Below are 24,289 nucleotides of genomic sequence, written 5' to 3'. Positions count from 1 at the left end.
GAGAGGCTCAGATTCAAACTGGATTAGGCCACAAGCAAACAGAAGTCCGATTGCCTCTTGCAAATATTTGCCAACATCATAAAACCATCCCCCTGGAATGCATAAAACTTTCTCCTCAGAAGAAAGATCAGAATGGTATATACTACTATAAACTGGGGCTTAGATATAGTACCCCAACTGATAGACAAAAAGTTGATACCATCTGCTTTGCACTGACATTCAGACAATACCATGCAAACATCATTTTACAGGCATGGTATTAGTTAAATTCAACCAGATTGTGAAGGCGAAAAACCATGAAGAGTTGGTAAGATTCTTTGTTCAGTTTTCACATTTGTGTAATTTAACCCATTTATTGTAAATCTGATTTTTTTCACTTGCAATTTAACTCCTAGAATTCCATATGCAGTATTTCTGCACAACTTGTCTGCTACACCCTGTAAGTTTTATGAGGAGCCCTGATTGAGGAAAGCTACTACTAGCTCCACTTTGCAGATCAAAAGCTCAGCCACATAAACACTTATTGAACACAACAAGGAAGTCTGTGGCTCTGTGAACTGAACCATGAACTCAAATCTTGTCAGTCTTTTTCCTCCCAAGACAGGTATGCACAAACCTTGGTTGCATGCCAGCTTTATAAAAGCTGGGCTTACAACAGGCTTTCTCCGCATTTACAAATGGGAAAGACCAGACAATCCAAACACAAAATGTGAAATACTAAATGCTAAACCTAGAGACATCAGCATTTTCTGAGAATGAAAGAAGCTCACTATGCACTATTCAAAAGTTACATACATGTCAGAATGCAAATACAAAAAATTATTCTAGTGAATTGCTTAATTTTGATTACTTTCACCCACACATTACATCTCCAGGAACAGTACCAACTCAACAGTACCAACTGAACTTCCAGCATAACTTGTTTGTCAAATCCACAATACCAGGATTACTGACATTTGACAGAACTAGTATAGTGTAAATTTAAAGAAGATAAAATGAAACACTCCTTCACACAGTTGGCAGTGAACTTCTGGTGCTTCCTGCCCTAGGACATTGTGCAGAGAAACATCATCAGAAGTGGAAAAAGGGACTAAACAAACTCATGGACAGCAGCTCCACAGATATTCAGCACAGATATCTTCCAGACATCCCTAGTGAAACAGCAGTAGATGCTGCAGGGACAGGAGGGCAATGGAGCACCAAAAGAGGCCAGACTTCCTTGCTCCCATTCAACAGCACTTTCCACTGACAGTGCTGGAGTTGGCTATGGATGAGGTGACTCTGGGTCTGACTGACCTGGGCATTCTCATGCTATCAGTACACCACTCTGCCCTTTGAAAACATGCCAAGGAACTCCTCCTTCCCAACCTTTTCAACCATAGAAGGAGAGAAGAACATGCTTTTACAGTAAGAGCCAACTTTTACACAGTAATTTTATTACATAAGGATTTATGTATGTGCCAAATTACCAGATGACCATTTAGTCCTTCAGCAGTAGAAGTAAAAGGGAAAAAGAGAAAATTGTGAAGAGTATATACTGTGGATTCAACACATCAGGATGTATATTTGAGAATAAAACATAAAGTACTCTTCAGTTTGACATACATTACTATCTTTTCAAAGTTACAAAGTTCTTATTTTCAAATTCTCACAGAAGAATGCCTTATTAGCCTTGTGGGATGAATAAAGAGGGCAAAGAAGATCCACACACGTGTTCTACAGTACGTTTTAAAGGGTTGAAAGCAAAACACAGAAAACCTAGTTCTCCCTTAAAGTCCAGAGGAAAAAGAAGTAATGTCACTCTACTTGATAGGTCTTAACAGAAACGTACTGCCAATGTTACAAAGAAGCTGCATCTGGCTCATGAGGCCAGGTCGTAAGAAGCCTGGAGAATATATTGTCAAGGCAGTACTACATGGTAGTCTTCAAATGCTTTTTGGTAGTCTCCAAATGCTTTTTGCAGGCAGCAGTTACTGGCTACTGAGAGACACAAAATGGCTGCTGGACATGGAGATTTGGTTTCATCTGATATTGCTTGTACACTAATAGTTATTGTGAATAGGTCCAGTGAATAGACTAGTGAATTCTGAAAGCAGAATTAATGTCATATCATCAAGTAATAATGCAGAGCCCTTCATGTTAGGTGAAACATTTGATGGTGTCTGATGCTACACAGCAACATAAGAGTACCTCCTTCCATTTGTTCCAATGCCCATGGGAACACTGACTCACCGGGAAGAAAAGCAGGAAAATCAAAGCCAAAACTAAGCCTTAGAGAAGGATATTTCTCAAGTTCGCCTTTAAAGCTTGACCCTTTTACATATCTCATCTAATCAGCTCCAAAACTGTTCAAGTTTCTCCTCACCTTTCATCAAAATAAGAGGTTTCTTCATCAAGGAAAAGTATTCTGAAATGGTAGCCTGGTTCAATGCTACAGGCAGACAGCTTTGCGTTGGAGTGCTTTAATATGTTTTTATATTGCATATAAAGCATGCAAACATAAACCAGTTTGTTGAAAACTACCCTCTTTGTGGAAGCTGGCTGTAATTCTGAACAAGTTTTCAATTTTCACACCGCTGCTAGGGTAAAACATTTTAAAGAGTTTAATTTTTACAGTGGCTTCAATGACACAAGATTATCTAACAAAGTAATGGTTAATCAATAGAGGGTTTAGTTGTCAGGTGAAACATATAACACACTAAAAGGGATTGATTGCAAGACTCCTCCTTATTTACTAGAAGGTATATATTTAAAATGACACAAACTTGTTACCAAGCTGCATTCCTTTAACCTTGCAAAAGCCGTTTGAAAAGTGTGTTAAGCAGCCCTATAGCCAAACCAGACCTAATGAAAGAAAAAAAGAAACCTACAAATATATGGGAGCACCAAATCATGTCAGAAGCAGGGGAACCACAAGGCTGTATTCACTCTCAGCCAAAGGCTTAAAATGCCACAGAGGTACTAGACTATGGTTCACTAAAGATAGAGCTGTATCTGATCTCATTCCGTAAGTGTCTTTGGTTACATTTTTCTTTTTAAAGAAAGTATGATCCTGCTCTTTGACACAAACACATAAACATTTCTACTCTTGTCTGTGCAGCTCTGGATGAACACTGAGCACCAGGCTGAAGCCTCGAACCCCAGGCAGAACTCCATGTATGTGCAGCTTTTCTACCAACTGAAATCCATTTCTTTGGCCATTCATTCCAAGAATCCCCAGTCCCTGAACAAAGCTCTGCTTTTTAATAGAAGCTGCAACCCAGGAGTTCAATAAGATTTCCCCCCCAATAGTTAGTAATTACATGATTTATCAGAGAAAGATAACACTAATAAAAACACAGCAAAAAGACAAAACCCATACCCTCCCTTCAAGTCATTTTCAGGGGAAAGATTATTAAACTGTTCTTTTTGAACAAGGGCTTTTGTAGCTAAGCACAAATTGCCAAACAGTTAGAAAAAAAAGTTATTAGGCTCTGAAGAATTCAGCAGAAGTGGGAAGTTATATAAACAAATCACTCCAGCAGATTTGGAAAGATTGCTTTCATCTTATTTAGAGTCTTAGGAGACTTGTATTAATTACCCTTTAAAGGTCTTTCACATGGACTATTTAAAATAAATGCAATTTATTTATTTATTTCAAATGAGGTACTTCTTCTGAAAGAATTAAGTAATCTTAACAAATTTAAAAACGTTTTTATAAAGAGGTAATTAAAAAGAAGACTAGAATTAAGTCAAGCTGTAAGACGTTACCCAGGATCCACCTCGACTATTTTCTTAAGACGAAATTTTTATCCCTAGCCCAGCCTTGGGAAGGATAGTCTCCACAGCAAGTCATAAGACAAAATAAAGACTAGCCAAACAAAAACCTAGATCATTTACAGGATTTTCCCTAAAGCACAGTTTGTCATATTGCAATTACACCTTGCTGACTGTGAAAGCCAGAGTCCTTAATATTGCCACTAGAGGGAAGACGTGTCTTAACACACGGCAATGGCAGTTGGGGAGTGGGTTTTCTTAAGCAATTACCATAACAAAGCTCCCTTGGCTGTGTGTACCTTCTAATTACCCAGTACAATTAAAATGACTTACCTAAAACAAACATGGGGAAAAAAAAGGCCCCTAAAACAAAAAAACCTCAAGACAATGCAAACAAAAAGCTTTAGTCCAATATGCTTGTTACCTGAAATTACATTAAAGCTGAAGATTTTTTTAAACTCATCCATCAATGCACAAGGGGGAGGAACACAAAAAGGAGTATGCCACAATGCCCAACACCACAGGGCTGTTCAGCTATGTAAAAGCATTAAAACAAACAAAAACAAAGAGCAAGGCAAACTAGATCTCTTGTTAAAGAAAAGAAGGGCGAAAAAAAAGAAAAAGAAAATGTGGTATTTAGCCATCTGGTAGCTGCTTGAAAACAAATTGTCCTCAGAAGAGCAGAAATACAGTATGTCTTCTTGCAGTTCACTGGCTTATGAATCAGACTACTTTTCCTACTTTTTTTTTAAAACAGGCATGGTAATTTTAGACTTCTGTGCAGCTCCTTTCACTTCCCTCTTGTCCCACTGTGCAGACATAACCATGGCCATCCCAATCAGACCCAGTTGTTCTAACTTGGATGCATTATTCACAGTCTTTCAAGATACATCTTGTTGGGCCCATTGTTCAAAACCCCCCAGGATTTTTTTTCCCGTAACAGCTACTTGCTGATTTTTAAACCCTTATATCTTTCATTTTATAAGGCGTATCATTAAGGGAAGATGGCAGCCAAGTGATTTTTCTTTCCATTGACAATTTGTGACATTTTTCCAGCAGAATGCAAGGTGTTGAAAACCTGGCAGCTGTTACCTCCTGGGATGAAGATCCTTTTTTATCCTCCCTTGACAGTTTAACTCAATGGGTCAGCACCTTTAAAGACTGCAAAGTACCACTGAAGTGGATGGAGGCTTGAATTACTGCTCCCTCCCTAATCAATGTAAACCCTCACTGCAGGTGAAACTCTTAATCTATAGAGGTGCATGGGGGAGGAAAATGTAATGCCCTGAGCCAGATGGTTTTCATCTTGTTTTTTAAAGAAGAAAGGAACAAGCTAACAAGGGGACAGCTACTTTTGTTAGCTTCTTGGCCTCTCTCATGGCTTCGGATCCCCAGGGTTCCAGCCACACAAGAGAAAGAATACAGAAAAACATAAACACTTAAAGAAATATAACTAGGGGGCTGGCAACATGCTGCTTTCAAAGAGCTGGGAGCCCTGTTCAGCGCTTTATTTATCACTGCCCACGTTCTTCGGATGGTAAGTGGACATGGACACAAAGGGCAGGGGGGAGCAGACAACACTTGCAATTTACTCAATTACAGAGGAATGCAGCAATGCGGTGGGGTGACAGATTCCTATTAGCACTAATGCTGAAAGAGCCCAGTGGCCTTTCCGCCACGAGGCAGCATTCCCATTGTAACTTAGACTCCAGCACATCCCGCTTTGGCCAGCTTTGTAACACGCACTAGGTGTCACAAAGGAATGGAAATTATTTTTTTGTTGTTGTTGTTTGAGAATAATGAGCAAAAAAAAAAACTTAAAAAGGAAGAATAATCGAGCAAGTAAGGCTAAGGGTGTACCTCTAGCAATTTCAGGGGGCTTTTCAATCAGCAATTCCTTATTAGCAAGCGTTGTGTAAAAGATGAGGTAACCAGCATAACTTTATAGACTAGGACTGCCCTGCCAAGACAGCTCTCCAACACAAGGTAAATCTGAAGTGCAGCATCTTCCCCAAAGAGACGGAGGGAGATGAAGGACCCTCTCTTCCTCCCCATCATCCAACTTTCCTCATCATTCAAGAAGAGGGCTTCAATCTTGCATGGCAGAAACAGTTTTGCAGCAGAGAAATACACATGGACAGGAGCCCTAAGCAGCAGGGTGAGGCTGCCAACTGAAAGTAAACCACTAACAATTGCTACTTCTTGTTTTCCCTTTGCTCTACCTTCTTCAGCCATTTTCTGCTTCTCACAGTTTTCTTGAGTACTGGCTTCAAACTCTTAAGATCAGACTGTGTCTATTTTAACTTTGAAATAGTGCCCAGAGCATGTTTTAGGTGCTACATGTAATTTTAAAAAATTATCTCAAATCTGTAAGAGTGAATTGAGGTAATATTCTGTGCCAAAACCGTAAGAGGGAGAATTCTTGAAAATGCTAAGGGGCTTGTCTGAATGGGGTAAACAGACAGGGATTTTTTTCCCCTGGACTTCCATCTGGAAGCTTGCAGAAAGATAGCAGAGTCCAATGTGAGATTTGCAGGAGGTACACTGTGGCAGCCTTGCTGCTGCCAGCTTTTCCCCACAAGGCACCTTCGCCCACAGATGAACCACAGCAGCAAAAGGCACTTCATTATTGCTGCAGTGAAGAGAAGGGAGGGAGGGTTTTAAACAACCAGCATTGTACCCGTCTTCTTTAAAAACCAGTAGGGTAATCAAGTTCAGGGCAGCCCCGGACAGCTGCCCTGTGACCTATTCATGTTGACCCCCACTATTCATCACTTTCCTTAGGACTATGAGGGCAAGCTCCCGGGGAGTGACCACCACAATAGACAGATACGAGCCAACAATAATACGGTTCCTGCAAAAAAACCAGATGGCACTGCAATAAATTTACAAATCTGCATTCATGGCTCTGTTAAAAACACCCAGAAGCTAAAAGGCTGGAGGGGCCCCCAGAGAGTTTTCCCTTCCCAGTTTCTAAAGGCCGGCTCTCTCCCCAAGACTATTGAGCTCATGTTCTTCATAAATGAAGAATGGAGACACAGCCCTTAAAATAACAAATGGCTGACCTAATCAATCTAGTATTTGGGTCTAACACTAAATGATAGGCACTGAAAACTAATTATGTTTTTTGGCAAGGAAGTTGAATTAAAATGGAAACACACAGGTTAAAAATGCACTGAAGCATTTGCGAGTCCCTTTGAAAGGGCAGCACACACACACGCTCACATGCAGGGCTTGAAACAGGAACCTGATTCAATAACTCATGCATTTATTTTTAAAATGAATCAGATTAGTCCCATGTGTGACCTGCCGGTCCATCTGTATGAGCTGGACTTAATGGGCACTCTTCTCACGCTTACTTCAGTTTGAAGTATGAGAGAGATAAATTTAGTTTAATTTTCAACAGATCAAGCTATCCATTTTCCAAATGGACCATCTGGATCAGCCTATTAAAATTAATTTATAACTTTGCAGTGTGAAAATTCGTTTGTTAGCTTAAATAAAGTTGCCAAAAACTTTTGCCACTTGTCATTGTTTTTTTCTGGTCTGTTTTCATACTATGATTTTCAGTTTATCCCTTCAAAATTTAATTTTGTCAGATCAAGCACTCAACAAAAACTGAACGTCTGCATCCATATTCCAAAGTCTGTCATAGCTTAGATCTTTTCACTGTTCCAGCAAACAGTGTCAAGTTCATTGCCTTCTTCAGTTTCCCAATGCTAATCTCCATGACTTTTCTCCCTTGCTGCCCTCACATGCACCCAACAGTGCCCATGCCTTCCATTTCCAGCAATTCAAGGACACTGCCCCACTTGTTGAGACTTCTGAAGACCCATCTCCATAAAACCATTTTAATCAACAGCAAAATGGTATTTCTCTTACTAAGAGTTCCACAGCAGTGAGCAATGGGTGTCTTCAGCTCCTGCCCAAAACTTCAGATGTGTAAGTAAGCATTACACCTCCTTAACCCCTCCACCTTCTGGTATGTCTGATTCACAAACTCATCTGAGAAAATGTTATGGCTAAAGCTGCATAACAGCACTGCAAACAAGGCAAGAAAAGGAAACACACCTTTACTTAAACTTGTTAGCAGCTGAGCATGTCAAGACATAGTACTTAGCCTGAAGTGGTCTGATGCATCTCATTAATTTTCTAAGACTAATCAAAAAGTACTAAATATGAGGATATGTTCACTGGAAAGACCATTTAAATAAACAGACTCCTACTCCCATACACTCAATTTCTCTGTGCATGTAGGTCCATGTTCCCCAATAATGAAATATTAAGGGAGTCTTACAGGAGGAACTAAAAATACAAAACCATTCACACAATATTTACCAAGTTAGCATCTTTCCAGTAAAATGGAAGGCATTTTTTGTGTATTATTGCTTTGACAGCATTTTCAGGTCACATTTTTTGGTTCTACAAAGCATGGATAGATGTAAGACATAGCAGTCACTCTGCATACCTTCCTATAGGAGATCCAGATCTTTCCAGTAAGCATTACTCATTGATTGTGAGTATTTAGGCACATGGCTAAATGTGTCTGACTTCTGGAATGAGAGCCCCAGAAAACTCCCACTGCTCCTGTCCATTGCTAATGGAGAGGAGGAACAATCTGAGCTTTCAAAATGCTCAGACAGCTTTATTTCTGTCTACGTAAAGAACCAGAATTCCCTCCATAATGGGCAAAAAATCATGGACAACCACCTCCTATGATCTAGACAAGAGGGCACTTGCTTTAAGACTAGGACTACATCTTGAATTTATTTACAAAGACTGTTCTCAACACAAAGGCCCCAGATAGCAATAGAAGACCCAAGGATTCTGTCCTGCATCTCTCACTGTAAGGACTGGACACAAAGATGGAGACTGACGCAATGTCTCAACAATATCGTGCAACACAGATAACCATCTTCAATGTAAACAATGCCCATTGAATTCCTTCCAATATGAAATCTTGGGACACTACAAGTGGTTTTTCAGTTGTATTCCTGGTATCTACTTGATTATGATGAATTGCGGGCCTGAGGGAAAAGACAGCTTTCCTGTGATGCTAAGAATACTTCTGCAGATTGAGATATAACAAAATGGAAATCCAATTCCAGAAACTGTACCTTCCTCATCTGTATAATACAGTTTGCAAATATCTGTTTCCTCAATCAATAATTACAAGGAAGGACTCAGTGTGATGAGAAGACACACAAAATAAGTAACTCATGATCCTTTTTAATTAACATCTCTTACTATGAATCTTCTTTTGAAGAAGAGTCCTATACCTCTTCTTGCTGAACCTGATGGCTTGCCATGGATAATATAACTCTAAGATAAAACCCCCTGATTTTCTGGGGGGAAAACCCCCCTGATTTTTTGGGGACCTTGTTTCCTATCCTGGGGATACACAGTAAGGACCTAGTAGGTTTGCCCTCTTCCTCCAACTCTTGCTTGTTGTTGAATGCCAACAATTTAAACCAATTAAGCTTAAGAAACAATTCAAGCTTAATCTAACATTTAATCCATTCTGCAAGGTATTCCTTCTCAGCTATAAATGCCAGCATATTGCCTCATGTCTAAAAGACTTATATGGACTACACTTGTTAGATGGATCTGTCTTAGTCACATGTATGTAGTCCTTCACATAACACCTCCTCCCACAAAATCAAACACTCCTATTAAAACATAAAAAAAACCTCAAACCAATCACACAAACCAAACAACTCTGAGAACAAGTGCACTGTATCAAAAAAGATATGTCTTCCTTTACTATGACCCACAACTTCTCCTGGAAATAGCTGATGTGAGGCAGGTTTGTGCCATCTTATTCTTCTGCCTGAGGCTGCTGCTCCTGTGGCTGAGATGCAGAAGGAAATGCAACAATTCCTCAGCTGTTGCAATGTATGGCCTGGGGTATTCACTTAAGTCACATTCACCAATGGTTTCACTCTGATACACCAGGCAGCAACCTCAGGCAGCTAAAGCATGGACATAATTTTGCTTCTGCTGCCTGAAGGTTGCAGTGGGGAGAAAGACCAAAGTGAAAATGGATCAGAAGTCACTAAACCCAACTTAAATTTCCCAGAAAGCACATGCCAGCCTCCCTTTGTTGGCCATGGGGATTAAAAAAAGGAATTATTTTGAATTGGTAAGGAATTTGCTTTACTATATATAAAGGACAAAGAAATATTGTTTTAGTAAACCATCCCTTCTCCTTTTTACCCATTAGTAATTTATATGAATGTAAAAGAAACAAGACCAGGTCACTTTTCAGGTTATTAACCTGGATATCATCTCCAAGAAAATTTACCTTCAAGGGCAATAAAAAGTTTAATTGTTGTACAACATTTTGAGAGTCTTGATCTCAGGCAAGGCAAAATATACTACAAACAAGACAGGAACAATTACAGAATAAAAGGCTGAAGAGGTCTTGATGAACACCACCTGAAGAAAGGTAAAAATAAAGTCACAGTTGACTGAACTATACTGAAGCATACATTTCTTCAGAGTCATCAAACTCCCCTGAAAGCTAAATCTCTGTGTCTGATTTTCCTGGGTACAATGTGACTTGCTCAGACTTCAAAGAAGAAAATAAAAGATTTCCATGAGCACAAGCCAGACTTCAGCTTCCAGAAGCATTTATGGATTCAAATAGCTAGAAAGTTTTATCACATTTTTAAAGAGACTGATCACATACCTGTCTAAGTGAATTCTTCTCAGGAATGATCTTCCTAGGGGGCTCATCATTATTACAGTCTTCTCTCTCAGAGGAATTCTGTGAAAGAAAGTAAGCTTTAATTCAGTTCTTATCCCTAATATTACTCTGCAAGGAGAAAAGAAACAGAATATTTTTCCTACACAGGCTGTAGCATTTCACATACACACATACTGGAGGCTAACTTGTACTTTTATGCCAAACAGCTTGTTATGGCAGAGAAAGAATTTTTCCTCCTCAACACAACATTGCAACACTCTGCAGGAATCTATTGAAGAAGCCCATGCTTTAGGGATTTATTCTGAAACTACCAGTAACAGCCACTTCCAAAAGCTGAAATGGTGGTTGAGCCAGCATGGCAACACTGGTACTCCTGAACACCTCAAAATAACCACATAAAACAGTGGAACCTGTTAAAACAAGAGGTTGTTAATGGGTGCAACTGTTGTCCTCTGTGCCTCTATGTTTTTAATCTGCCTAACAATTACTAATTGCCTGACTGCCTAAAATAATAGAGAAAATATGGTGGAGCTAAATTCTTGTAAAAGAGGTTGTAAGGGAATGCTTCCAAAAACACCCCCAAATATTGTATAGGTAGTGTATAATAATACAGCTGTGTTTTTCTCTCCTGCTGCCTGACTCCACACAGATGTGCCATTTCTAGAAAGACTGATTCTCCAAAATGTAAGCTGCCACCTTCAAAAAAAAGATCAGTCAGACAAGAGGATGTAGACAAGAAATGCAAGGGCTTTTCCAGCAAAAGTTAAAAATACAACCAGGAAATTTTTGTCATGCTACTGTCATGATTAAAACCAAATACTGCTTGGTTTAAAGACAAACTATAGTTGTATCAGGACATGAACAGTCTTGCAAATGTTTGGTTAAAAACTGCTGGATACAGCGGGGAGAATCCTGACCCCGCTGCCAAAGACAGTTACTCTGGAAGACAGCGTTCCTTTGCACAGGTTCAGCTACTGCACTCGGGGAGAAATGACAGCCAGCTTTGGGGGAATCCCACACACACATCTAAAATAAGTTTGATCACCACAGTATTCATAGCCTTAGGCCACATTCCCACACATTCAGTAGTGAGCAACTAAACAGGTTTTAAAGAGATGCAGAAAAACTGCCTAGGGAGAGCTCTGCCAGGAAAAGGGTGGCTTTCCAGTTACTTGCAGACAAGCTCAGGACTGCGTCTATTACAGCAGTTTACATTCTGCATCTGTCTCCCAAATAACCTGTCCTTTGCTGAGCACGGCTCTGCCTGGCTTCTCACAGAGACAGCTTCCAGCCCAGCAGCTCAGGAGACACAAGTGGCATGTGTTGGCAGAGAAGGAGCAGGCTGGGAGAGCAGTGGCAGCGCAGGGCCAGCAGCAGCACGGCAGCGGCTGCGGGAAGCCGAAAGCAAGCGCGGAGCGTGCGCCCACTGCAGCACTGCGTGAGCAACGGGACCAAAGGGACAGCCAGGACACAGGGCAGGGACAGAAGCTGCTGAGAAATGGCAGACAACGGGTGGAGGGAGAGGAACACAACAGTAAAACCACACTTGGGATGTCATAAACTGGTCAGGAGTAAATCAAGGCTTGCAGACCAACTAGTGATTTTGAATTCTTTTTTTTTTAAACAAGATATAGAACCTATGAGGCACCATGACATTTGGAATGCTGTAACCAGGGTTTTATAATGGAAATCAATCCTAAACAGGCCTGATAAATCACTGTAAGAGGGCAGCTTTTAAAAGTTTTTGTATGAGGTCACAGTCAGGACCAAGTTATTACATTAAATCCTGCTTTGAAAGAACTGTGATCATAAAAATATACAAGCTAGAATTGCATATGTACAAAAGGAAGGTCAGACATTAAAGCTGCTCTTTTCTGCTCATGAAATTTAGTTTAGTCAGTGGATCATTCAAGTTAGGATTTTAATTTTTGTGCTTTGGGAAAAACAAAGATCAAGAGTGAAACCTGTAAGAACCTGAGGTGAGTTACTGAAGGAAATGCATTTTGTTGTGGTTGTAGGGTAAAGGGGTTGTTTAGTACTTCTGGATTAATTTTCAATACCCACCTCCTTCCCTACAGTAAGTGTCAGAACGATTCCCCTTTCCAAATAATCTCTCTTTGACAGTGAAATCTCGCATTCTTCTCGCCACTAAGGATCCTCCCTCACACAAACATCGAAAAGCAGGAACTGCTGGTGAACTGTTAGCCCTTATTTTGAAATTTCTAGTTACTGCAAAGCATCAAGTTATCTACTTTTTCTTTAAGCTGAGCATCTAATTTTAAGAGCAAGCAGAGGACCATTTTGCATTCATTATCTTTATAGGTGGCAAGGCTAAGAGGTTGGCTGAACAAAGACCAGACAAAGACTGCCAAGTGCATATGGTGGTTCACAGCTTGGCGTCTCACCATTCTACAGCACCAACACAGCAGCTCCGATAGCAGACTATTAAAGAGGAGCGCTGCTCATGCACTTTTGTCGGCAAGTAAGTTACGCTTGGTGAAGACAGAATGACTGGAAAGCATTACACTTAAGAAAAAGCACAGATGTTTATAACTCCCGCTCATTTCTCAGGAAAAGGAAACCTATCAATCCAGGTGCAGCTACAGGACCCTGCATATTTCAGGACTAACTGTAGCTGCATGGAAGTGAATTTCACTTGACAGGGCAACACTTAGCCATGGCCAAGGGAAGAGCATAACGTAATCGACTGAAACGGTACATCTATATATTTCTCCTTGCTGAACAAGGTGGGAGGAGGGATAAACATGTGTGAGGTCAGAATAAGGTTTGTCTCAGCAGGACTCCAGCGATGCTCTCGGCCACAGGAGAGGCAGACAAAGGGAGGGACCCTCTCGTGGTTACTGAAATGCACGTCCCAGGCACAGATCTGGAAAGAAGCATTTGGTATCCAGACGGTAAGTTGGGTGTACTCACTGGGAATATTAAAGATCTGCAGCAACTCTACTTCATACATAGTAGGGGAACGATGGAATTTGCTAGGGAGAAAGAAGCAAAGAGAACTAGTACACATGGAAAGCTAAAAAGCCATACAAACTCCCTTCCACCAGGGAAAATTTTTACTTCCCACAGGGAAGCATTCTTGACTAAAGCTGGACTAGCTAAAAGCATTTGTGCTTGCGTGCAAGGGTCTCTTCTTTTGAACAAATACAGGAAAGATTAGATGCTAAAGTCTCCAAAGCACACTCTCTTTCCACAGACAGGTAATTTTTTTTTTTTTTTTTGCCCAAGGTCACACAATGACAGGGGAAGTAGTGAGAAGAGAAGCCAGGAAACCCAATCTCATAGTTCTTATAACCTTGAAAATTTGTTTCTAACAGAAGATTCCTGCAAAGGGCCTCTGCCTTCTATAGCTCATTTTTCCTAAAATGGCTACTGCCTGTAATGAGATCCTTTTAAATCTGATTTGCATTTAAAACTTCAGCCTGTAATTAACAGAATATAACTCCATGGCAGGTTGTCTTAAAGACCACTACAAAATTATTACTATTTAACTCTCCCTATGAAGCCTCCTCCACCACTAAACACAACATGCTACAATGCATACAAAATCCCCAGACTGAAGCATTTGACAGGAGATGACATGCAGTATTTTGTGTACACAGCCCAGCAAAACACTGCTGGGAATGAGATATAATACATGGAGAAATGCACTCCCAGGGACTACCAATTGGGCAGAGCTACCTTTAGTACCGCCTCACTCGTGGTGGAAATCAAACCCTTGCCAACTGGGGGAGGCTTTCTTTGATGCTGTTCTGCCCTGCACTAATTATAAAAGAGTACAGACACAGCCTTTTTTCCAAGTGTATGGAGGTGGGGGTGGGGGAGAAGCGTGTGTCTATGTGAAGAGCACAACTATTTTTTATGCTTTCAAATTCTTAATCCTGTTTGGAGCTGTCAGTGGGGGTTAATGGAAGCCTTGGATAGGAGAATTCCAATCTGGTTGGCAGATGGATAGGTTGGTTATAGCTGCATAACTATGTCTTGCCTGCAGGCACAATTCAGAACACTGTTAAAGCAATATAAAGTCTCTGTCAAGCTGAACCATTTGGATCAGTAGCAAGGAGAAATAATAATAAAAAAGGAGTTCATTTCTGGGCCTTGCGTGTTTATGCTAGTATGCAGAAACTGATTAATTGTCATCGTGTGCTGGTCTGCTATACCTCGGATTTCTACTTCTGGAGTAGATTTTGCATGCTAATATAATCATTCTCCCTCTTGAGACATTAGCAAATAATCAAATGAAAAACAGGATCATAATTTACTGAGATTCGGGCAATTCTCTATGCAAATTTGACTTGTTATTGCTGCTGCCTCGTTAATCTGAATGCCTTTGACAAACTCCTTTGATTTATGAACTCATGACAACTCCAATGTGTATATATTTTGCTAGATTGACATTATCATTAAGAGTGGGTGGACTGAGCTCACATGAATGGCTGATTTTATTCGCTGGTGTCTGCTGCTCAACAGCTGAGCATCTCCTTCTCACAAAGCCCCTGAGCGCCAGGCTCTTCCCATCTACCCATCCATTCATCATCTCGATGTTAATTGGCCCAGGCTTTAAGCAAATTTTCAACACGATTTAAAGGCACGATGACACTGATTACTGACCCTCTGCCATACGGTGCCTATTGATTAACCTGACAGAGATGATGAGCTTGAGGGAAACTAGGTGTGTGTGGACCTCGGGGAGGGGAAAAAAAATAATATATTGTTTATGCAGGCAAAACACTTGTCTTTATCCCAAAGGCCAGAATTTGTGCTGCACTGGCCCTTAAAACACACTATTGCTTTAAACACCTGCATCCAATACAGAAAATGCTTGCTTGCTTGCTGTGGAAAAATGATTACAAATTTGATGTCATGTGCAGTCTGTATTTTAATCGAGTTCCCTGATAAATAGACCCCCTCAAGCCAATCAAGTCTCGCTCCAGCCATTGCGTGCGTATACATCAGTTCGAACAGAAGCCTGGGTGTGCAGAGTGTGCTTTTAGTGGTATCAGCAGATCCAACTGCATGTAGGAAATCTACTTGGGTATTTTAGGTCTCTAAGCAAATAATACAGTGGGAACACAGTGTGCAAACAGTTAGAGTAGAGTAAATGTTTCAAGGGCAAACTGAATGCCAGACATAGCTGTCTCAGTATTTCTGCTGCCACATTAAAATAGATGCTGTAGCACACACCAGTGAAATAGTGCATTTTTCCTTTTCCAGTGCAAACTGTTGATATGACCTGACCCTCAAGCTCCTAAGTGCATTGAATGAACACAGCATTTTATCAGAAATTGAAAATAACTGACATCCTTTTTCATGTTCCTGGAAGTGTCCCTGCGCTGCACTTGGTCCTCCTCACCAAGGACAGAACGGTACTCTCTCAGTCAAGAGGGAGCCACTGAATAAAGAGGTACATCAGCATTCTGTCTGCAGACTGGTGCTGTGTGAAAGTAAAAGGAGGCAGAAGGCCTGTTTAACCCCTGCCCAGCCCCGGGTTAAGTCTGTCAATCAGGGCACACTGTTCTTCTCTCCCAATTCAAGCCAGCAGCCTGCCAGAAGTCAGGATGTTCCTCTTGTTTAGGAGGAGGGAATTTGGGAGAATGAGGGTGTTGCTCCAAGATGCTGCAAAGTTAGTTGTCTTGCAGAAAACAGAACAAAGCATCATCAGGTAAAGGTATGGAGAAATTAGCTGTAATTGCCTAATGCCAATGTCAGCCAGAGAGGACTAAAAAGAGAGAGCTATGTGTGGAAATAAGTGCCAGTCTAAGACCAGAGGCACATAGAAGCCTTATGTTCCCTTTCCAATAACCTCTGTAAGTGATAGATGAGTCCAAGTCCATTGTTATCGTTAAGGGACTGTCAGCATCCTCATTTTATAAATGCTGTCTGTCAGTTTATAAATATCTCAGCCATTTCAAACAGTGCTAGGATGAATCCTGGCATAGCCAGTGTCAGCCTGAAGCAGTATTACCGTTAAAAAAAAAAAGTGTCTAAGATACACTAAAAACATGTAAGGAGAGCTTCTCCTTTTTCTCCTATCATGAAGTCCAAAACATTCCAATTCACACTTATTTGGCTAGTCACTACAATATATAAAACCAGTCCTTAGGACTGGTAATGTTCTTTGAGAAGAACAAGTATGAAAGCTTCAAGTTTGAAGGCAATTCTCTGCTGTTCAGTAGATAAAACAAAAATGACAGCTATAACACACAGGGAGATCCACAGCAATGAAAATGCAGAGATAAGTATCAGACCCCATTCCTCCTCGGCATTTGCTGCTCTGAACATTCACTGAGATTAGATCCTTTTAGAGAACACCATAAATTGCAACGTGTAGGCACAAGGGGGTGACTTCAGCCTGGAATGAAGGCACAGACAAGTTTCCCAGCTCTTACAAGTTTAAAGTTAAATGGTACTTTTGCAAGGGGTTTTGGCTGAGCATTAGAATGACAGGAGGGCAGAGAATCTTCAGCCTGCCTTGCACTGACTGATGACAGAAAAAGAAAGGGAATAAACTAAAAAGGCCTTCCAGTTCAGTGTCTGCTTTACCGACTGGCATGCAGATGTCTATTCTGTTTATTATATCTATTACTTGTTAGCTGCACAGAAGCATGGCGCTTTTTTTTCCTCCAATACATTTATAAATGCCCTGTGATGGGGGTGAAGACTTCACCTCCCACCTGGAACATTTACAAGTTGAAATTCATGCCCAAGCAGCTGAAGTACCTACTAAAACTTAAATTCTTAAAACTGAATCTCTGACAGCAGTGAAAATGGGAAGTACAACACTACACCTCTGACCAGACACATACATTCATGTTCACACAAGTCCTAATTTGGTCTGCCTCCATGTTAACACTGATGATGATAACACAAGTTTCAACAACCAGGGCAAGATTCTGCTTTTCACATCTGTAGAATGGATCCTTCATAGTTTTCTTAATTTTTCATTCAAATTAATAATTGGAAAAGTATAAATTTTCAAAGCAATGAGACTTTATAACAGAATTTCATAATATACAGAAAAGCTTCTTATGACATGCTTTTAACTTAGTAATTACTTGTTGGCTATAAAGGGTAATTTAATGGTGTGGGAAGTCCACATTACTAGAACAGTAAATTCAGTTTAACATTAAAATACCAAAACCCAGCACAAATATCAAAGATCTGATGAACAGATGCATTTCGAACAGCAAAAATCTAGTTGTAGCTAACAAAAAGACCACCACCACCACCCCACTCCAAAATACAGATGCTAGGAACAAGTAATTTAGAGGAATTTTAAAAAGCTGGTTTCATTTTATCCATATTTTTCAAGAGAGCGAGAGAGAGAGAGACAGAGAATAGCTAATGAGAACAGGCTTTCCATGTTTCCCAGGAAGCAGCCCTGCTTAACAGTTCTGTTCTGTGAATTTAAGAGAGTCAGCAGTGGCAAATTTGTTTTTAATATTCAGTCTTTCAAGCTTTGCAAGCTAGTTGGCCAATGGCTCTTTCTATTCCAATGTTTGTTGGTCCCTTATTTACACACACATTACATCCAGAGAGCCTTTGAATATAATTTCACGTGGATTAAGGGAAGAACATTTGCTTCTGCTAATCAGGACATCTGGTTGTTTTTGTAACTCACAGACATCTGCATTAGGCAGTTTGACTTCCCCATTCCTCATAACAAGGTTAGAGCTTAAGAAGCCTCAAGGACCTCCAGTTGAATTTTATTATTTGCATTTCTTCACAGCCAGGTCTGTTTTGGAATTTTCTTTCCTAAACAGCACAAATTGATCAGCACCTTCACAGGTATACACATGTTTTTATAGCTAGCACTTTCTATGCATGATTTTATAGCGTACATCTTGTACTCCAAAATTTTATGTAGTTCAAAGCCATCTACATCTTTTTAAGGAACAAAAAGCACACATTCCCAAAAAAGTATGGCTGAAAACATCCAATTAACCTTACAACACACATAATATGGGTATACTTTCAAATATTCAACCAGATCACTTATGTAAGACTGGTGTCAGGACTTGTTCTGAATCTTATTATCTCTGTGCTTTGGTTTGCCTTTTCCTACTGATTTACCCTTGTACATCTGCTCCTCACATTGAACAAAACAATATTCTTCCCTTTCTATTCTTCAGGGCAACATTAGTAATTTCTCCCATCTTTTAAATTCATGTTAAAATTCCTCTATAACAGTTTCAGCCGGGGTTAAATTTTTCTGCCAGACTGCTGAATTGTGCCACACATACTTCAGGAAGAAGGATTTTGCATGCAACAGAAGCCTTTTAGAAAAGAACTGAATCAATCCAGGCTTGGCTCTCACTTATTTGTTCCTTTCATTTTGCTACATTCCTTCCACAAAAATTCATTTTCAACACTCATCGCTGAGTGTAAAAGTACTAAAGTTTGAAATTATACACTCTTATTCACAGTTCACAGCATTCTTCCCTCCCATGCTCATGAATTGTACGCTTTCATCAGTGATTTTGTATGCTGGAATAAGATGTTTTCTTGATTTCTTTCCCCTACATGTAGGATGGGGGGGGCAGCACAAAATCAGCTTTTACAGGCTTAGAATATAAGCCAAAATTCAAAATACATGTCAAAAACGTATTTCTTGTACTAACAGGAGTTAGCAAGAGCCAATGGATCCAGGGAGAGTTTTAAAAAACTTTTTATTTATTAAAATTCTCTAGACACAGCTTAACTTTCTTTGTACAATATTTATTACAGCTTCATCTGCATAGGAGCTGCAAGTGCTCTTAGAAACCAGTTGTAAAAGTGTCTAGTTTTGCTGCAGATTTCATGTCCTTGATGCCCAAAAGACAGGCTGGAAATAAACCCCCATAGACTGATGTCTATAGAGCAGGTATTTGTTTATTGCAGTGCTGATGGTGAGGGGGATTTCTCCACCTAACTCACCCACATCTGTCCAGTGCTGTGCTACACTTACACAATGAGTATTGCTTCGTGTCACTGTGTCACTCCAACATCATCACACAGGTGCCAGAACTGATTTACATCGTATGAGCTCATGGTTATCAGACAGTTCTGCTGCACTGCGCTTGTGCCATCCAGCTCAGGGAGGTCGGGGGCCTTTGATGGAGGCTTCCAAGGTCTTCTTCACATCTGAACTTTTCAACTTTGTCTTTGGAGCAAGCGCAGCTACAGTGTTCCTTGGTCTGTCTGGTCTTAACCAGCCTAAATTCTTTGTGGCTAACTGGCTTTGCACTTGACAATTTTTCATTAGTACTACACTTATCTATCTCTAAACTATCCACCTGGCAAGTTTTTTTCTTCTTTTTTGCCTATTCAGCATTAAGCAACTAGTTAACCATATACTAGCCATTACATTGTATCAAAAGTTATTTATATCAGGTTATATGAGTATAAAAAGCTATGATTCAGATTATATAGGTATCAGGTTATACAGATATATAAAAAGTCATGATTTAGGTTATATTGATATCCAGTTATATAGGTATATCAAGTTATATTGATATCTTCTAACTCAAGCTATATAAGCACCTTGTAACTTTGATCTAAGTTATATAGGCATCATCCTTCTTCAAGCACTATTTTTTAACTTTTACAACTATTTCTCTCGAAGAACCAATGCCATCTCACTGGACTGACTACAAAACCCCTTCCCCTCTCATCCCTGGTCACCACCTACACTTATTATTATAATTTTCCTTTTCCAAAACCTCTCATTCTGAGCTTTTCTGTCAAACAGACAAAATACCTGCACTCGTCATCACACCCCTTCCTCAGAACCTGTGGCATTCTCACTCGAAACACCTAAATCAATGACACCATCCTCATCTCACTGTACTGTTCTACGCTTTACTTGTTTTTTCCTTCCTTGTTTTTATTGCAGGAAAGGGAAAAATGAGATACAAAACAAAGGCATGAAGCCCAATTTGTCCAAAGTAAAAATGACAGCACAGGGGAACAAAACTTGTTAACTTTTTAGGCACAATTTCTCCCCTAAAGCAACTCACTTGTTAAGAAATGGGGATTCAGTGATGTCACTGCAGTGTCAGACTGATGGGAATTCACAGCACACTGTCAACACCACCAAATGTGGAGGCACCCAGATCTTTTGTCTTAGACACTGTGAGCCAGGTGACGCTGCAGCCAAAGCTATTTGGTTCTCAATCTGGAACAGCTTCAATGTACCTACGGAGTCACCATGGAGCAGTGTGGGTGACACAGCTCCACCTCCCCAATGTGCCTCACAGTAGTAATTAGTCCATACAGTCAGGCTTCGGTGCTTTTTCAAGCTTCCAGAGCTACATTTATCACAAGGAGCATCAATCACACCACTGGACTATGAGGCAAATTTAGTTAGCTTCCAATACAGGGTGTGTTTACCTCCACACAGTGCTGCTGAAAATCCTCACTGCAGATATGAAAAAAGGTGTGATTGTTCTATCACATTAAGCAAAAAAAATATATAATCTTCTAATAAAAGAATTGAAAGTCACAAATTAGGCACTGCACATTATAATGTTTGGCTAGCAAGCACTGCAGCCTTTGAACAGCTGCCACCCAAGAAACAAACCCTTGGGTTGTCCTCACTTGGCTAGAGTAAATTTAATTGTGGCAACACAACAGCTCCTCCTGCAATATTTAAATTTAACAACTCACTACTAGGTTCTGCCACTGTAAAATAATTCCAACTCTACAACACCATTTTCTTTAACTAGAACAAGGAGTTACAAACTATTATTTTGAATTTCATTGCACTGGGTAAGAAAAAAGAGTTGGACATGCTTTGGAGACCATTGAATAGGGTGAGTAACCAAGCAGCCAAAGAAGGAAAGATAAAGATGTACATAGGTTCTCACCTTCAGATACCGTGGGGCTGGCAAACATTTTGTTCCTATAGGAAATTATACAGCTCTAGACCACCGCCTATTCGAGATCCAGTAGTTGCAGCTTTTTTGCTACAACATGAATGGCTTATTAAACCTACAGCATATCTGTTTTATTTAACTTCTTGGTGGAAAGGGGCCAGGAAAACAAAATGTACTTAAATGCTGAATTTTTTTTTCCAGGCTGAATGCCTTTCATCCAGTAAGACATTCAAAGCAGTGACCCAGCAAATGGATTGAAAAAGCAATCTTCCGTCTCAGTGCCACATTATCATTCCTATTCAGTATTCTCGGTGAGATATCTCAATCAGCTGGATGTGTGTGTAAGTGACAGCGCAGCCCATTGCTGGGTTAATTAAACATTTGACTTTAACACCCTCCCCATCATTAAGCAAATAAAAACAGATAATTCAAACTGCACTTCATCCACGGGGTACACAACATACATGTCAAAATTAAGAGAGTCCAAGGCCCTCAGGGAGTTCTACTCGGGGAGGTAATCAGTTTAAATCTTATCTGGTTTATCAATTATTCTATTGATTAAAGCAGGGTGATTATACAAAACTCCCTCTTGCCACATGGGATACATGTAAGCAGAGCAGGACAACACACACAGGCTCAAAAACGATTTAAAGAAAATACAGACAGATGAATAACAGTCTATTAGTACAAGCCAGCAATCCATAGCTGGAAAACCTGACACTTCTTCAAAGCTAGTGAATTAAGTCCTTCCAAATTAGAGTACCAATGCTTTTAGTGCATCTGCTCTAAAATCAGATCTGTATGTTGAAAGGACCACACTTCTTCATTTTTAAAAGGTAGTTGTTTTGCCTGAAATATGCTTTATTGATACAGTCTCAGAACATAACAAAGATAGCAAACACCAGTAATTCCAGACTTTTATCATTCTTATCCATCAGTGACTCTGAAAAAGTGGATGAAAAGGGCATTCTCTGTATTTTCACTCTCCCACATACATACATGGCATAGCCAAAAGTAGAATGTTATATTTTAACGATTTAAGTGTGACAGATCAACTCAGACAAAAAAAGAATGTGCTGTGGATTTGTGGAGGTTTTTTGCTTTTGCATCCCTCCAAAGTGAGATATTAGCAGTTGTGGGAGCTGCCACTGCCACGTACTCCTCATTTTCAAAAAGCCCTCACAGAAAATCCCACCACAGTGGTCCTTTTCACAACTCTCTTGCATACAGATGCACTACACAAAGCAATTCCAGTTACTTCTCATTCCTCGTTTCCAGCTGAAGACTTTTTTCTCTTCGTGTGTCTGTGTCCTGTGTTTATAATCACAGTCCCACCTCCATTATCTTCCAGTAATATTATGTTTCAAGTTTCATCTTATCCTAAACTGGACTGTACAAGACCTTGCCCCACACATACAAAACAGGAACCCTTTAAAAACAAAACACCGCAGGTTACTGCAAACAACAACTGGAATTTATTTCCAAAAGTTCCCTCAAAGCAATAATTAGCAGCAGAAGAAAGCTCAGCTTTAAACCAGAGTCATTTTTTTCCCCTATAGTATCTCCCACAATCTGTTTCATAATGGTCATACTGGTAGCACAAATTAGTCATCTAATCACATCCCAGCTCTTAACCAGGACACAGGGTATGAGCCACAGCAGTCAAAACACCGACAAGCCAGAGAGCCCAAACACCTCACCAGCCAATGTTGCTGGAGTTGCAGTCACAGGAATTTTAAGCAACAAGGACAGCTAAAAAGCAGGTCTGAGGTGTGTTCTTGCCCTTCACCTTCAGGAGGGGATTATGTGCTGCTCCACATTGGCATTGTGTGTGCATCCAACCATACTTCAGCCTCCTCTTTGTAGATCCCTTTTCTTCTTTGGAAGCAAACTAGAAGCCTGCATTAGCATGCTGTATTTTGCTCTCACCACTAGAAATACTGAGGGTGCTATTTGTAATTGTATTCTTTTAAGAGGTTTGTTCTCTGCAGCTGTTTTCTGCTTGCAGTGTATTTTGTGTAATCAGCACATCATCATAAATACATTGGCTGTTCCCCCGAGGGAAGCTGTCACTGTTTAATTTACAGAACAACCTGGCCAATGTGAATTCTAACACTACAGCACTATGGCAAGAAGTTACCACACTCGGAAAAACAGGTTTCTATGAATTTTTATATCAAGAGCTGGTCCCAGGACAATTTAGTTTCTAGAAATAGATTGATTTTAAAAGCACTCCATACACTGGATGGAATAGATTCTTTCCCATTTACAGCCTCTTAAGGCAGCACCAAATTCACTCTCACATTATTTTAAAGGTGACTATCTCACCACAACCATCTTTACTTCTGACTTTTACCAAAAGAAGGCACTGGATATAAGTGTGTTATCCTACACACTAATTTTGTGTGCATGCGTGTTTGGGTTTTTTTAATGAACATCAACGTGTTAAGTTTGTCTTCATTTGCACAAGGGAATGTACTGTGCTGCAAGGTCAAATGTTATTACCTACATCAAAGGGTTGCTGCACAGTTTATTATTCTGAAGATGTGATAGAAGAGCAAGGTATATTCCTGAAAGAGTAGAAGTGTATGCAGCTTTATTGGCTGAATGAAGAGTTGCTTCCTTTGTTCGCTGGATATATGGTTGTATTTTGAGGGAATAAATTACAGGGATTTTTTGTAGAAGGTAGGCAAAAAGCAATGGTGATCTTGCTACACACAGACACAATTTGGAAAATTCCACAACGGTACCAAATTATATTGGTAGCCATTTAAGAACTAGACATGAGCCCTAAATAAATATTTGGGTACGATCAATGAGTTACTTGGCTATTTCATTCACAATGGCTACTAGAAGCAGTCTACCTGACTACTTAGAAAGGCAGCCAAGAAGACTGACAACCTGATTTTTTTATACTTATACACACACATACACATATATTTAAATA

At 40.0% G+C, this 24,289-nt stretch overlaps 1 protein-coding gene across 2 annotated transcripts in view; it reads right to left on the bottom strand.

The window, feature by feature from the left end:
- BTRC (beta-transducin repeat containing E3 ubiquitin protein ligase) overlaps nt 1-24,289 on the bottom strand; it is a 97,418-nt gene that overhangs the window by 55,136 nt on the left and 17,993 nt on the right. For both annotated transcript variants that reach the window (XM_031062420.1, XM_014309880.2), the window contains one exon: nt 10,448-10,525. In XM_031062420.1, the coding sequence (XP_030918280.1) occupies nt 10,448-10,525 (78 nt within the window). The remainder of the gene's footprint in view (nt 1-10,447; nt 10,526-24,289) is intronic.

This window comes from Geospiza fortis, unplaced genomic scaffold (genome assembly GCF_000277835.1).
Source record: "Geospiza fortis unplaced genomic scaffold, GeoFor_1.0 scaffold130, whole genome shotgun sequence".
Lineage (NCBI taxonomy): Eukaryota > Metazoa > Chordata > Aves > Passeriformes > Thraupidae > Geospiza > Geospiza fortis.
This window is presented reverse-complemented; position numbering and strand designations above follow the sequence as displayed.